At 36.0% G+C, this 16,329-nt stretch overlaps 1 protein-coding gene across 7 annotated transcripts in view; it reads left to right on the top strand.

The window, feature by feature from the left end:
* Positions 1-16,329, top strand: part of ABCC9 (ATP binding cassette subfamily C member 9) — a 115,962-nt gene that overhangs the window by 95,324 nt on the left and 4,309 nt on the right. For 6 of the 7 annotated variants that reach the window (XM_059682357.1, XM_059682358.1, XM_059682354.1 and 3 more), the window contains 9 exons: positions 1,956-2,057; positions 2,635-2,755; positions 4,030-4,160; positions 4,871-4,949; positions 6,661-6,769; positions 8,279-8,382; positions 11,704-11,837; positions 13,639-13,701; positions 14,419-14,592. In XM_059682357.1, coding sequence (XP_059538340.1) covers positions 1,956-2,057; positions 2,635-2,755; positions 4,030-4,160; positions 4,871-4,949; positions 6,661-6,769; positions 8,279-8,382; positions 11,704-11,837; positions 13,639-13,701; positions 14,419-14,556 — 981 coding nt within the window. In that variant the 3' untranslated portion in view covers positions 14,557-14,592. The remainder of the gene's footprint in view (positions 1-1,955; positions 2,058-2,634; positions 2,756-4,029; positions 4,161-4,870; positions 4,950-6,660; positions 6,770-8,278; positions 8,383-11,703; positions 11,838-13,638; positions 13,702-14,418; positions 14,593-16,329) is intronic. The other variant, XM_059682353.1, reaches the window with a different exon arrangement.

Below are 16,329 nucleotides of genomic sequence, written 5' to 3'. Positions count from 1 at the left end.
CAACTGTGTTTTTCGTTGAATTGATTGGTTAGGATGAGTAAGGCCTTAGCAGTAGAATAAATGCTGCTAGTGATTCCTAAGTGTTTGCTCTCCTATATGTGAGTTATTCAGACCATCTGCTTACCGTTTTCCAATTTATTGCCTTTAAGCCATTTTACTGTTGACATATTTTTGAAGAGAGAAGAGGAGGTATAATGATAGGGTCACTTGGTAATTCGTTAAACTTGATAAGTTTAATGGTAAAGAAGTAGAAAATAGAAAGCTAACATAAGTTCTTGCATTGTCTATCAATTTCACACTTTTATACTCCTGTGCTATTTGAAGAGAGGTGATCTAAATTTAGTGATTTTGCTCTGAAATTTTTGGGTAAATATTGTATACAAAGAAGCTTCCTTTCTTATGCTGATCAAGGTAAAATTCTAATCAAGTGCCTATAAAAATCTCCATAAATGAAAATGTTTGGGCAGTGATAATAATCTAGAAATGGGCAGGAAAGTATCTAATCGGTATAACTAAAATACAACACGAATAGCACGTTCTGAAAAAAAAAGATAAGGAATATTTTTTGATAAATAAAATAATTTTGTTATAGACACTAAGCTGCAGACTTATTAGCTTTTAATCTCTCATATCTTGGTCTTTCCTCTGAAAAAAACTGCTATAAATGCATGTATTTCAAAAAGCTATGCCTATTGTTAAAGTGTCAAAAACATCTCTACACATTATCTTTATATGTACATTTGGGCATATTTTATTTACTGGACTAATAATTAGAACAATAATGTCTGATTATCATATTGAAACCTTTACAAGTAGTTTTGAAAACCTTAGCCATGTGGAAGAGGCCAGACAGTATCCATTGACTAATCTATTGATCAGCCTTTTCCTTTTCCTTCCTTCATCTATTTTCACTTCTCTTGCTGAATCTATTGCCAGGATAAGGCTACCTACCTGTTTTCAGAAGTACCATTTTAATTCAGTGGGAAATAGTTAAAATGATTATCTAAGTGAATCTATGATTTAGTTCTATATAATGGAAAAATCCAGGATATAAACATTCCATAGTAAACTAAATTTAACAGGGATAGAGAAAGAGATTGAGTGCATAATGTTTTTCATCTCCTTTATATTTATATTAGGCCTGGAGTCAATAATTATTTTGTTGTTTAGTATCTCAAATGTGGCCTTGTTCTATTTTAGTCCTATTCATATCTATTCTTTATAACAAGGAACACAGAGTTTCATGATTTTTTCCTCCACAATTGAAAGAGTAAAAAATTAAGGATAATTTTGAACTAAATGATGTAGTTCATGGCTTAAAGTAAAAGTGCTTTTCACTTTAAGAAAGCAAAAAACCCCTAAAACTTATGCACAGCAAAGCATTTTAGGAGACAATCGTATTACAGTTCAAAATGGGGGATTGAAATATCATAACACTTTGTATTTAACTTCCCACCATATTAATGTTTTTACATGTTCAACTACTAAAGTCTGGAAAAGGGATTGGTGGAGAATTAAATAATTTATATGAGAGTCTTTAAACATTCAGAAGTCTATTTAGAAGATATTTGGCTCATATAAAAATTCAGTGAAAGATTTATGAAGGGACGAATTTCTTTGGGCATCTATTCTATAAAGAATTACTGAACCTTTATAATGTACTTAGCATTATTACTATTGCTGGAGATCATAGTGGTAAAAATAGCAGCTTAACTTCTGGGAAGCTATTTAACTTCTCTGACCCATATCTGCATGCATATAATGAAAACATTGACTCATTCCCATTTCAGCCCAAATATTGTGAGTTGCAATTCTTTTGTAACTTAAGTAGCCTTCCTCTTAACATGACACATCAGAGTGATACATATTCTCTTGGTGATCACCTAAATTGATTGAGACCTTTGGTTTAAGAACTTGGAAAAATATTTTAACATTTTTATCTTTCTTCTTTTTAGGATTATTTGGGAGCTTGCATTGTCCTCACTGCATCTATTGCATGCATTAGCATGTCTTCCAATTCTGGTATGGTGGGCTTAGGTCTTCTGTATGCACTTACGGTAGGTACAGATGAAAATCTCTCTTTTTGTGCAGTGTTGGAGGTACTTTCCATAGCTGTTAGCAACTCTTATTCATGGATATTAGAGGATAACATTGAAATTCACAAAAAGATGACATCTTGAAAATATTAGCAGATTTGGACCTAAACCAGAGTTTTAGGACAGCATGGATTTATTTCTGATATTGTGAACCAATTTTTAGAACCTCCTCAAACCCATCCCCAAGGCTCCTTGGGATCCCTGTCCTGAGTGGCTCAAAACCCATTTAGGGACACTAAAGTGAATGCGAACATAAATTAGGTAAATACAAACAGAGGTACATATCACTCTCCATTGTGTATGGAAATCAGGACTTCACAAAACAGAGACATTTGAGGACCCTTGAAGAAGAACAGACACCTTCTTTGACAAGTTTATCCCATGGCATCCTCTCTGGTCTCTGATATCCTGTAGCACTTATGAATTGTGCCACATGATGAACACTAACTGTCCAAGTCATTCTACTTCCAAACATCCAGTGATTGAAAAAATTGATAATTTATTTTAAATATGATAATCTTTTTGTCATCTAACATAGATAACCAACTATTTGAATTGGGTTGTGAGGAACTTGGCTGACCTGGAGGTCCAGATGGGGGCAGTGAAGAAAGTGAACAGTTTCTTGACTATGGAGTCTGAGAACTATGAAGGCACCATGGGTATTGTTTGAAATATTATTTTGATTCATTTAAATATGTATTCTATTCAAATATTGTGTATCAGACACATTGTTACTTTTGCTTTTGTTTCCCACTTCAGTGTCCAGAGAATTGCCTCTCAGCTTGACTTTGCTTGATTAGGTACTCCTGACATAATAAGACTTTTTAGGCCCAAAATGTCTTGGATACAGCCAGAGTTCAATAGATATTGTTCAGTAATATTTAAAGAGAATCATACAAATATTTTGACTTATATTAATTACCAACCCAAAGCATGCACGATCCTATTTTCTTTTTCAAGACCTTATTAACTGAGATGTAAAGAAACTGGATCTTAATATTCTGACTGAGATTCTTAGCTTTGCTGGAATTGTCAGGAAATAACCTTTCTTGAATGCAAATCTCATGCTTAAAATGCATTTTTTGGCCCCAATCCTCCAATAGCTATCCAGGTCTTTAAGGTCAAAATCTAGATAACTTAGCCATATAGACCACTAGGCCCTTCATTAGGCAACCCTTGCTCACCCAGCTCAACTCATCTCTCATCATCCATCCATACACCTTTTACTCTGGTCATGCCAACAGGCTATGTTTTCTTTTAATATTTGTTCTCCTCTCTCTCTCTCTCTCTCTCTATATATATATATATATTTAAAACACATTTCCCCATCATATCTCCTCTTGAAACCCTCCTGGATGGGATGGCATCCTCTGTGCTCCCATAACATCTTGAGTTGGCCTCCCTCATGAGTCTCTCCATGCAGTACTGTAGATGCTGAGTTACTTGGACACAGTGAGCACCTGGAGGCATGTCTTTCATCTCCATATATCCAACACCTTACACAACAACCCTCACATTTTAAGCACTCAAGTGTTTGATGAACAGTGGAGTGAACAAATGAATCAATTCACAGATGAATTATCTTGAATAGAATTGAATAATGGAATGCTGAAGAGACACAGTTGCTCCAAAGACTAACAAACATAAAAACAACTGTTTTAAAAGTTCTTAATCCAGAAGCCTTTACTCTATATGTAATTTTAATTTTGAAAATCCACAAAATTTGGCTCAGTTTACTTTATTTTATTTTTTAAATGTATTCTTTATTGTTGAAAGTATTATAGATATCCCCCCATTAACTCCCTCCATTCAGTATTACTTCAAATTTAGAAAAAAATATTTTCATATGTATAAAAGTATATGTCTCTCCCTCTCTGTCTCTCTTCCTCTCTCTTTCCCTCTCCCTCACCCTCTCTCTTCCTGTACCCCCCAGATCCTTCTCAAGTCCCAGAGCATTGGCCACAGGAAGGGGAGATCAAGATTCATGATCTGTGTGTCAGATATGAAAATAATCTGAAACCTGTTCTTAAACATGTCAAGGCTTACATCAAACCTGGTCAAAAGGTATGGCATTCACTGACATTTGATTTACAAACCCTCTGATGGACACTCTGTTACTACCTAAGCTCTTTAGACATTCTAGCAAAGTATATTCTCACTCAGCTCGCATAATATTATCTACACTTTACATGTCACATTATCTACATTAAAAAAAGGAGAGTTAGGATCAGGATAAAATATATGTTCTCTCAGTCATATCGCCATTCATTAGTCTTCCATGAGATCGGGAAAGTCAACAATAGGCGTGTTTTTCATGTTTTCTGCCTCTGGCTCATAGCCATATCAGACATCTCCTTGAGAACTTTTGAATTTGTACTAGCTCTAGTCCCACATGATTTGTTTTAGTTGTTTTAAAGAGAGCAAGTATGCAGAAAAAAAATGGACTCATTATACTTTTTGTTATAAAATCATCACTTATAAGAAAAAAAATATTTATTAGACCAACATATAACTAATGCAAAAATTAAGCCACAAAGAAAAACAACACAATTACACAGAAATAAAAAAGAGTTGGAATGGAATTACTGAAGATTTGCTGGGGACTCCATGTTTTTATTTAAATAATGATCACTCATAAAGGAGAATGATAGTATTAATGTAAGTACTACAATAGAATTGCAGTTTCACTGTGGTATCTTGCCTGAGTTAAAAATACTTTTTCCCATTTTCTATTATTTGAGTTCTCTCTCTCTGAGTGACAGTTGCTTTTTTAGGTGGGCATATGTGGTCGCACTGGCAGTGGGAAGTCATCATTATCCCTGGCTTTCTTCAGAATGGTTGATATATTTGATGGTGAGTTGCTAAATTTTTTTATTGGGTAGGTAGTCCTTTCCCTTAAAAAATGCAACATCAATTTACCTAATCCTACAGAAATAAAAACCAAACATTTATAAGGACTTTGCCCAAGTTTTGAGGCAAGTATCCCAGCTAAACAGTCCAGAAGTGAAGAAAAAAATGTACAATTGGAAAAATAAAACTATTAGCTCCAAATTCAGTTCTAGATATAGTTGTTAAAAAAATTCTAATAAACTGACAAAATGAACACAAGCCCACCCATTTTGAATAGCAATAGACGGAGGTGGCATTTCAAGAGGAAGGGGGAGAGGGAAAGACTTTTGTTTCCCTCAGACTAAAAATAAATCTATTTCCATCAAAGGAAAAAATACAAGGAGATAAAGTAACCGGCATTTTTCATTTTGGTGCAAGACTTTTATCATCATCTTCTTCATAACCTTGTTTAATAATGTTGAACATGTTGTGAGGAGTCAATCTTTGCTATAAGGTGCCAAGCCCATGTTGACAATATACAAAAATATTTATTCACCCACAAAATTATTTATAATATGATACACAGAAATAATTTAATCTTTACTTTAGAAAAAATATGTCACATTATTTAGTCTATCAAGTGGCCTATAAATAGGCCAGCACATAAACCATCTTGAATAAAAGGGGATCCAGCAATGTGTTCGACTATCACCCCCAGAGTGAGCTTACTATTATTATCTGTAATGATTATGATAATGATGATAGTACTTCACATTTTTATTGTACTTGACAGTTTATATTAGTTAATTTAATCTACACAACAGCTCTATGAGATAAAGAAGTCAGTTTATGAACACAAAGTTGAGCTGTAGTAATTGCTATCTATTTGGGGTTTAGATTCAGAAACAAGTTAGGTATCTGCCACTGGGTTAGCAGTTTGCTCTTTCCATGGCTAGTAATAATACACAGATACTTTAAAGATTTTCTGTTGGGCTTTTCAGTGTAAGTCAATTATATGATCCGAAGATGATTGACACTTTTCATTAAAAAACTATGGTTATGACTGAATGTATTAGATTATGAAACATCATTTCAGGCCTATATGGACTATCAATGACGTATTCCCTTTTAAATATCATAAGACTATAGGATTTTAATAGATAATATTTCTGAAGGAAAGTTTAAGCTAACCACGTTTCCTGCTTTTTAATCTAAAGCCAACTGGAAAAGGGACTCCAGTTGCCATGCTTCATGAGAGGCACGTGCCTCTCATAGGGCCATCTTGTTTTTGTGCAAAGTGACATGATAAGATAAATCTATCAAGTTTGAGGAAAGGACAGCATAATTGCACAAGTCTCTATAAGACTATGTACGCTATGGAGATATTCATTAAAACGTGATATCTATGTCATAGATTTTAATTTTTTATTTGTAATACACTGAACTGTCCAGTCAATACAGGAGTAAAAAAAAAAAAAAAAAAAAAAAAAGACAGGCAAAAATCCCTGTCTTCAAAGAGCTTATATTCTAGTTGGGAGAGGAAGACACTAAAAAAAAAAATCAATAAATGTATATAGAATGTCCTATGAAAGAAAATAAAGCAGGGAACCAGGATAAAGAAATTTTAGGAATTTCAACCCTGAACCAGGAAAGTACTTTCAATTTTTAAAGCTAATAAATATTATTTTCCTTGTGGCTTTAATAAATGTGTGTCATTTTTGTTTCTCTTTAACAGGAAAGATTGTCATTGATGGGATAGACATTTCAAAACTACCACTGCATACACTACGTTCTAGACTTTCAATCATTCTGCAAGATCCAATACTATTTAGTGGTTCTATTAGGTAGGTTACATATTCAACAGAAAACTGTGTGCCTCAGGATTTACCCTTTGGCTCATAGGAGAGTTTTTCTTAGAATTATTTTTCAGGTAGGTAAGAAATGATATTATCAATATACTATAATCAAATATCTGTCCAACAATTTGGGTTAGAGAACCCTAGAGTTGTTAAATTAGTCTATAGAAGCCAATCTTTTGTGTCTCTAGTTCTCTTTCTATTTGATTATATAAATGTCACTTTTTCTTCTGGACTTGGAGGCAGTGATTCTTGGTAGACAAGTCTTAGGTCTTCCACCCTACAGATAACCTCCCTATCTCTTGTGTGTCTGACTGGACCTTAGCAGATATTCAGTTTGGTTAGTACTCTGATTCCCGTCCCTGACCCCTCATCCCTCACAATTTTTTTTCAGCCAAAATTGCTTTTAAGAAGCTGCTACAATCTTCTTTATTCCTGGTTTGTGTTTTCCCTCCCAGGGGCATGGGGGGAGATGTATCTATCTATCTACTATCTACTAAGCACTTTAAATATGTTGTCTCATTAAATCCTCAAAATATTGCTCCAATATAGACAGTGTGGGGCAAAAGTAGGTTTACAACTATGAGTACAAGAAACACAGAGTTTGTTCTTGTATTATCATTTATTAATTATCATATTATTTTCCATACGAACAACTATAAACCTACTTTTGCCCCACCCTGTATATGATCAGCCCTATTTCACAGATGAGTATTTTGGACCTGAGAAGCTGTATATACCAAGTTTATGCACTTAGTAGTAAGTGGTAGAACTGTGATTCCAAACAAAGTTTGTCTGACTCCAAAGTTTGCCATGGCATCATCCACAAGATTATGTCTCTCATTTCATCTATCCTATGTTCTCTCTTGCTTTCCTTCTCCATTTATTTAATTACAAAGAAGTAATTTGCCACTTCCTTTTGCTAATTACTCCTTGTCTTGAAGAGAAAATGTATGTAAGATTGCTCAATATTCATCTGTAACATTAGTTTAATTTAAAGTTCTGGATGTATTTAGCAATACCATAGTAAATTTATATCTCTGAATATATTTATTATCAGTAAATATACTACTACTCTTGTGCTTGGTACATCACAATGAGTTGAGAAAGCTAATAGCTTTATATGCTCCCCATAGATTTGTGTATTTAGCATAATTTCTGTAGGACTGTTTTGCTAGACACTGTTCAGGTTACATGAAACATAATATGAAAGTGGATGAATTCAAATAATGAGTTTTATCATATCATATATACTTATATATATAAACTTACTAATTATATCATCAAAAGTCATTTGTTATAACATTAAGGTCATTCATTCATTTATTAAATATAAGTTGAATGCCTGCTCTTTCCTAAGCACTGTTGTATATACTGGGGATACAGCTACAACCAAAACAAATAGAACTTACATTTAAGGTAACAACAACAATACACAAACATATACAAGTGTTTATTTTTATTTATTGACTGATTAACTGATTTTTCTCCCTACAGATTTAATTTAGATCCAGAATGCAAATGCACAGATGACAGACTCTGGGAAGCTCTGGAAATTGCACAGTTGAAGAATATGGTCAAATCTCTACCAGGAGGTCTAGGTAAATTTTCTAAATTATACATTTATATTTTAAAATATGCAATTAATACTACATACCTCTATCTACAATTTATGCTAGAAATTACATAATTCTAGTGTTAATCTCCTTATATTTAAAATAATCTTTTAAAGGTCATTAGAACACTTCAAAATCTAATGATTTTTTCATGGTGGCACAAGAGGAAGAACCTTATAACATTCTGTTCCATGTGAACACTCCATAGTATTCTAATTAATACATTTATTGCCTTTTCACCACTGGTGGGCACAGGCCACTTCAACCAGAATATTTCCTGGTGGTCATTCTGTTCACATGATCTACCAAATCACTTACCCTCAGCAAATGGATAAGAGGACTGAAGCGACTGTTAGGTTGAAAGAGTGCTTGGTATCATTTAGGAGCAGGAATTTCTCCACATTGGCTGCCATTTTCTTTGCTGCCAAGAGGGCATATTCCTTTTATTTATATAGCATATTTTTTAAAGACACTATTTTCTATTACATTGTTGCAATATCAGTTTTAGCCACTTGTGAAAAGGATGAAACATGTACTCAATCACTTATGTAAATTTGGCCCCAGAGGTAGTACAATTCTGGCAGATAACTGACGACAAAACAAAACAACAGTGTGGATAATGAAAGAACAACATGATTAATGGAACAATGGAGAGTTCACAGTATAGTATTTAATTCATAAATATAAACATCTATAGTTTCAGACTTGTACTTTCTTAAAATCTGAACTCATTTAAGAAAGAAATTGGAAAGATAATGGTTGATATTCTAATTTTAATACATAATATATAGTTGCCAAATTGATTGTGTAGTTTTGGCATTGCATTTTAATGAAATCAACCTACAACATAAAACTATATTTATTGGTAGTCCATTTGGGAAGGAAGACCTAGTAAAAAAGCAATACCTTTTTATGATTCTATGTCCCAAGGAGAAGGTATCCTGCAAACAAAAATTGAGACAGCATGTCTTTTAGGATATTTTGTTGACCTTGCCAGTGCCAGACAGTGGTAGTAATTCCACGGGCCTGGATGAACTTTCCCATAATAATCTTTGATGTCTCCTCTGGAGAGCCCAGAAAGTCTACTTGAGACCCTTCTCCCTTGGTATTTAGAGACCAGCCTCTTCACCATTTATAGTCAGAAAGACAAGCAATTACATATTTTTTATAGTTTTCTTCACCAATATGAAAGCTGTAGAGTGTTTGGGGGTTATGGTACAGCGTAAGCAATGGGATTTTATTTACACTATTTAATTGAATGTTGTTTATGCACATTGATTTAATAAAGAATACATCAAATGCTTGATAAATATCAGGTTCAGGCCAACTCTGGTGAAGGGCATTCATTATCTCCGGCTTCCTCTTTGTTTGTTATGTAAATTAAAATTTGGAGAGTAAATATATAGTCTACAAGCATGAGAAATTAAAAGAATTTGATGCAACAAGAATATATCAATGGAAATTGACACCCCCCCCCCACACACACACACATACACAACTCACTCTACTAAAAAATGTTTGAATTGCAATAAAACGGATACTTTGGAAAAAGAATTTATTATAAACCCACAACAGTACATTTTATGAAATGTGGATGGTAAAAATAATGAGTCTATAACATTCATCTATTCATGCAATAGTGTTTTATTCAGCTACCATGTCAGGTACCAGGGTAACTGCTGGGGATATATTGGTGAACAAAAGCAACCCCAGACCTTATGCACTTGAAGCTTACCATTTAATTGGATGGTATAATGGAACTTAAATGGATATGGAGTTGAGAATATTCTTGTCAAGTTCTACTACAATTAAGCTATGTGATCTCGGGCAAGCCACTTCAACTCTCTGGGCCTTAAATAATTATATTAAACTAGAGGCCCAGTGCATGAAATTTGTGCACAAGTAAGGTCATTAAGCCTGACTGGCGATCAGGGCTGATCAGGTTCCCCACCTCCCCGCCTCCTCGCCTCCTCCTTCCCTCACTCCCTCAGTGCCCTGCCACCACTGGTCGCCCGCCATGTTCCGCGCCACCCCCTAGTGGTCAGTGCATGTCATAGCGAGTGATAGAACTCCCGTTCTCCTGGTCGAACTCCCGAGGGGACACTTTGCATATTAGCCTCTTGTATATATAATCTCCTTAGATTATTATATTGTATAATTAAATAATTTCCAAGGTTTTCCACTCTTCACAATGTTTAACGGTATTTTATATCCTACTATGTGAAGGTAACATCATCTATTGACAAAAATAGGGTAGCCCAGGGTTATATTCGTTTTTCCAATGTAAAATTTCTCTTCACTTTTCACAAACAAAATCCTTGCAGTGGTACAAAGTAAAATCCAGCTTGCTATTATAGGATACTAGGGGCCCGGTGCACGAAATTCGTGCACTGGGTGTGTGTGTGGGGGGGGAGTGTCCCTCAGCCCAGCCTGCCCCCTCTCACATACTGGGAGCCCTCAGGCGTTGACCCCCATCACCCTCCAATCGCAGGATCGGCCCCTTGCCCAGGCCTGACGCCTCTGACAGAGGCGTAGACCCCCATCACCCTCTGATCGCCTGATCGGCCCCTTGCCCAGGCCTGATGCCTCGGCCAGAGGAGTTGACCCTCATCACCCTCCGATCACCAATCTCCGGATCGGCCCCTTGACCAGGCCTGAGGCCTCTGGCAGAGGTGTCAGGCCTGGGCAGGGGACCCCCAGCTCCCCGCGGTTGCAGGCTCCGCCCCTGCCCAGGCCTAACACCTCTGGCCTAGGCGTCCGGCCCGGGCAGCGGGGACCCGCAGCTGCAGCGGCCCCACGATCGTGGGCTTCGCTTTAAGCCCAGGCAAGGGACCCCTAGCTCCTGGGACTGCCAGCTTCGACCGTGCCCAGCTCCCATCGCTGGCTCCACCCCTACTTCCTGCTATCACTGGCCAGGGCGGCAAAGGCGCCTGATTCTCCGATCATGGCTGGGGGGCAGGGCAAAGGCGGCCCCAGGGCCGCCTTTGCCCTGCCCCCCAGCTCTTAGCTCCCCCCTGGGTTTCCAATCACTGTCAGTGGCAGGGGGCTTCTTCCTGCTTTCCCTTTCGCCTCCCTGCATTGTGCCTACATATGCAAATTAACCGCCATCTTGTTGGCAGTTAACTGCCAATCTTAGTTGGCAGTTAATTTGCATATAGCCCTGATTAGCCAATGAAAAGGGTATCGTCGTACGCCAATTACCATTTTTCTCTTTTATTAGATAGGATAACCTGTTTCACTACCTTACCCAAGGAATATGATAGTAGCATTTCTTCAATTAAATCCTTGCTTGTTCCTCTAATTTAGATGCAATTGTCACTGAAGGTGGGGAGAATTTTAGTGTTGGACAAAGGCAGCTGTTTTGCCTTGCTAGAGCCTTTGTCCGTAAGAGCAGCATTCTCATCATGGATGAAGCGACAGCTTCCATCGACATGGCCACAGTGAGTGCACTATCTAAGCTTTTTAAATTGATGACTTGAAGAAAGGCACATGAAAATTACAATTTTCTACTGATTAGGTTCTGAATCCTTAGTCCTATTATTTTGAGCGTCATTTCATTTATCTGCTTGACCAAATGATAAAAGCGCATGGAGAATTATAATAAGAGACACTGATGCTAATTTTAAGGGTGTTCCTAGTGCCAATAAACACAAAATAAATTTGCCGTTACTTTTTGTTAAATTCTCAAAGTAGTAAAATTCTAGGTCTCAGTAGATGAGCATACTGTACTATATTCAAGTATTATGATGAAAGTTCAAAGATGAAATATACAAATCTCTAGTTAATATAATCTATTAATGACCAAAGCCAATCATTAATTTCTTAAAGTAATTTGAAGAAAGATTCACTAGAATTAATAAGGGCTATAATTGATAATGATCTTCTCAATGTGTTTATACAAACAATGTGACTTTAGAAAGAAGTTATTTTAAAATGTCAATTATATACAAAAAAGATCTTTCTAGAAGGCTGTGATTAAGTGGAAAAAATCCACATTAAATCACAAACTGAATGATCTAGCAATCAATGTTTTTATAAAAATTAACTTAATATTAAAAGTTTGGCATCAGAAAGAACAAAAATAAAAAACATCCACAGCCTCATGTTATTTCTTGCTTAGATTGGGTAAAACTACCCTGAAAAGTGAAACAAGATTAGGAGCCAATTATCTATGGAAATACTAATTTGACATCATGTCTTTATATTAAGTAAGATTAATCAATTAAAGTAGCTACACAAAGTTACAGTATATTTTCTCAAAGTTAACATAATTTAAAGTAATAAAGTAGTTTCTAATCAAGCCATTTCACTAAATAAGCATAATTACATCAAAATTAGTATTAATTACTTAGGTTTTACAATATTGAGATTATTAACAGGATAATATTGCCTCAATAGAGATGAGAGAAACAGAGAGAGAATGTGAATGAGAATAAACTGGCAATAAAGATTGTAAGACAGAACTTCTTCACATTAAGACTAAGTTAGGTAATCAAGCTTACCTCTAGGTGACAGGTAGAATTTTTAACCAAAACATCGTTTAATATATAAAGATAAAAGCAGTTTGAGTTGGAAATAAAAATGTTCCCTTCCTGGAATATTCCTTTATGGAACGAATTTCAAATTTGGAGCATGGGTTTTATTTTTCCTTTTTCTGGCCCAAAGGGTAACACCTTTCTAAGGTTTTATTAATTTTGAATACAAACTATTTTTAAAAGCAAACATTTTAAATAGGTTTTTAGTGAGAGAGCAGGAGAGAGGGAGAAAAAAAACATCGGTGTGAGAGAAAAACATTGATCGACTGCCTCCTGAAAGCCCCCTTCCAGGGACTGAGCCCTTAATCCAAGCATGCGCTCTAACCCAAAATCAAACTAGCAACCCTTCTGTGCACAGGACGACATCCAACCACCTAGGCCAGGGATTGAACACATACTACTTGTGGTGTAACTCAAGTGAGCATTTCCATGCTCAATTGCTTTCATTTTTCTCTTTCAGTTCCTTGGTCATAAACCTATTGGTCAGTCTCATTGATCAGATGAGTTTTATTTGCATTTTGAAGACACTGGCATGAAGTTGCTCTCGGGGACTGCTCCCTGTTATATCTTCTGCAACAGACTTAGGAGTGGGAGTTCCTAGAGAGTTTGGGCTTTGTGGAAGCATTGTTCTTGGGGACCAAATATCAAAGTGAGAGGAAGTAGTCCAGAAAAAAAATTCAGAATTAATTTGTTTATTTTTTGACAGGAAAACATTTTACAGAAAGTGGTAATGACAGCTTTTGCAGACCGCACCGTTGTTACAATAGCTGTAAGTATGGGAGATGGAGTTGATTTATTCCTCTTTGGTTTTCATTCCAGGATTCAATAATCATTATTTTTCAGCAATTAAAATATGCTTATATTGAATTATGTATTTCTCTGCTAATGTTTCTGTATCTTTACAAAAAAAAAAAAAAGGAAACAGACAACCTGCTATGCTCTGAAAACCTTTGCATTGTTATTTCTAGCTTGTCTGATATACCCACCACCCCTAAGTTACAATGCCAGAGCATCCCAAATCTAGGTTCCAGCAGGTCATGGCCTGTGCTTTTTCACTAGATACAGTGGTAGTTCATATGGAATAATTCTCTTTTCCGCAATTTGATGGTCTGATGAGCAGTTTTAGAAGCAAAATTCTTAACTTAGATTGCCCGTTCTGCTACTATTTACACCTTACTTCTAGGTCTCTATTCTTAACTGTTGTGTTTTTGGTGTTTTTTTTAAAGAAGGCCATAAGATACCTCACAGCTGAGACAATATTTTCTCTGAGCACCAACCAAATTGAAGAATTGCTAAGCTCTTTATAATCCATGTTATAACTTCCTCACAATAGACCATGGTTTTCTCTCTTCTCTGCAGATGGGTGGATCCTTGCTTATATTTAGGCTTCATGTTTAACACAAACTATTTTGTAAATGAATCAATCACCTGGACATTTTCTCTCTTGCTGATTCTCTTTCTTCTTTCCACTTTTCTTTCTCTCCAGCATCGTGTATCTTCTATTTTGGACGCAGGCCTTGTCTTAGTCTTTTCTGAGGGTATTTTAGTGGAGTGTGGTACGGTTCCAGAATTGCTTGCCAACAAGAATGGCCTCTTTTCCACTTTGGTGATGACCAACAAGTAGACCATCACGAGCTACTGCCAAGTATCCCATTCTCTGGTAGCTATCCTAGCAGCATCCCCTCAGTCAGGCAAGGCTAACCCAGTGATTCCAAGGGGAGAATGTGGTGAGGGAACTCACTACAGGGTACCGTCCCAGTAATCAGCCCAGCCAGGTCCTTCAGTCATGTTCAGTTTGAATGAGGTACATGTATATGTATTGAAATGTGAACATGCAAGAGAGAGTGTCTACAAAAACTCCGAGAACCATACTTACTCTGTCTTAAGGACCCGTTTCCCTATTGCTTCAGGGACGTTCTGTAAGTGTCCTTAAAAATACCATGCATGTTCCTGAAGATGCATTAATTTAAATAATTACTTAAGTTTAACTGCTGATCTATGCATGGAGTGCCTGCTTAGGCTGCCCTTTGTGAATGCTGCATGGGAGAAAGAGCACCCTTGGAAGCATGGCATTTTCAAGGTGGCAGGAAATGACTCCCTGCCAGGGCCCATCTTCTTCAAACAAGGCCTCAGTTAAAAAAAAACAACCATTTTCTCTCACTTCCCCAGTAAATTCAAGGTTCCTCCTGCTCTGAAGAAGAAGTTGCCTGGTTAATTCATTCACACTAAAGTGTGAACAATTCAATGGTGAGAGAATTGGCTAACTTGAAAAAAGATTCCATAATATTTTCAATATTTTTCTCAGTGGAGCGATAGGAGAAAGAACTTCCTGTTCTCTCTAAATGGGCAGATAAAGAGGGAAAAACAGACTCTTGCCTACTCAAAAGGCGAGTTTTCTCTATTTGGTATGAAGCATGGTATTGTTAGATGGTTCCTTTTAATCTACACCCGGAAGATTACTTGAGTATCATTTGTATTTTCCACCAAAAAAAAAATGTTCTTACTTCATTTCTGATCTGCTATATTCACTGAATTCTTTTTATGTGCTTATATATCTTTCATTCATTCTTCATTTCAAGACCACTAGTGTGGAGGTGGCTACCAGGATACTTAGAGTTCTCTCCACTGGACACTCAGAAAACTATGGGGAGAACAAATTACTGTGGGACCAACTCCTCTTAACAGACTCATAGGAGACAAAGCATGACCCACTTGTGGGGGACCCCTTGTAGAATGATCCTCAGCTCTATTACAAGTAACATTTTTCCTCCCCTGCTAAAAATTGTTCTGTTAATTTTGTTATCTGCCAATGAAAATTATGAATAGTTTAAGATAACTTTCTCTGACTTCTATAAAGAAGCCCTCATGCACCAAAAGAGTGCATGGCATTATTTATGAAAGTGACTCATTCTTCACTCTTAATTAGATTAATTTCTGTGGAGCATTTTGAAAATTTCAATGCTATTGCAATGGACACCACACTTTGTCAAGCAAATAATTATTTGGATTAATAGAATAAAAACCAGATATATTTATTTTCATTGGCCAAGTTTCTTAATGTTTTCATTAGAAAAATAAACATTATTTTAGAATATCAAGGCAATGTTTATAATATTCTATTATGGATGTAGAAGTCAAACTCTAAAAAAAAAAGGTAGAAGAAGAAGAAGAAAAAGAGGAAACAGCCAAATTCTTTCCTTAACATCTGTAATATGGTTATTGAAGAACTAAATTTTTTTGGAGGGAAAATGGACAGCATATATTAAACAGTATTAAGTGTATTTTTTTCTAAATGTGTGAGTATGAAAATGTCTCTGTTCCTTTCACAAAGATAAATAAACATTATCTTCCAATTAGTGATATTCCCTAAGTTATATCATTAGCTACCGATATTCAG

The sequence above is a fragment of the Myotis daubentonii genome, chromosome 2 (assembly GCF_963259705.1).
Source record: "Myotis daubentonii chromosome 2, mMyoDau2.1, whole genome shotgun sequence".
In the NCBI taxonomy this organism is placed as follows: domain Eukaryota; kingdom Metazoa; phylum Chordata; class Mammalia; order Chiroptera; family Vespertilionidae; genus Myotis; species Myotis daubentonii.
The sequence above is the reverse complement of the archived record's forward strand: the minus strand, read 5'-3'. Positions and strand labels throughout refer to the sequence as shown.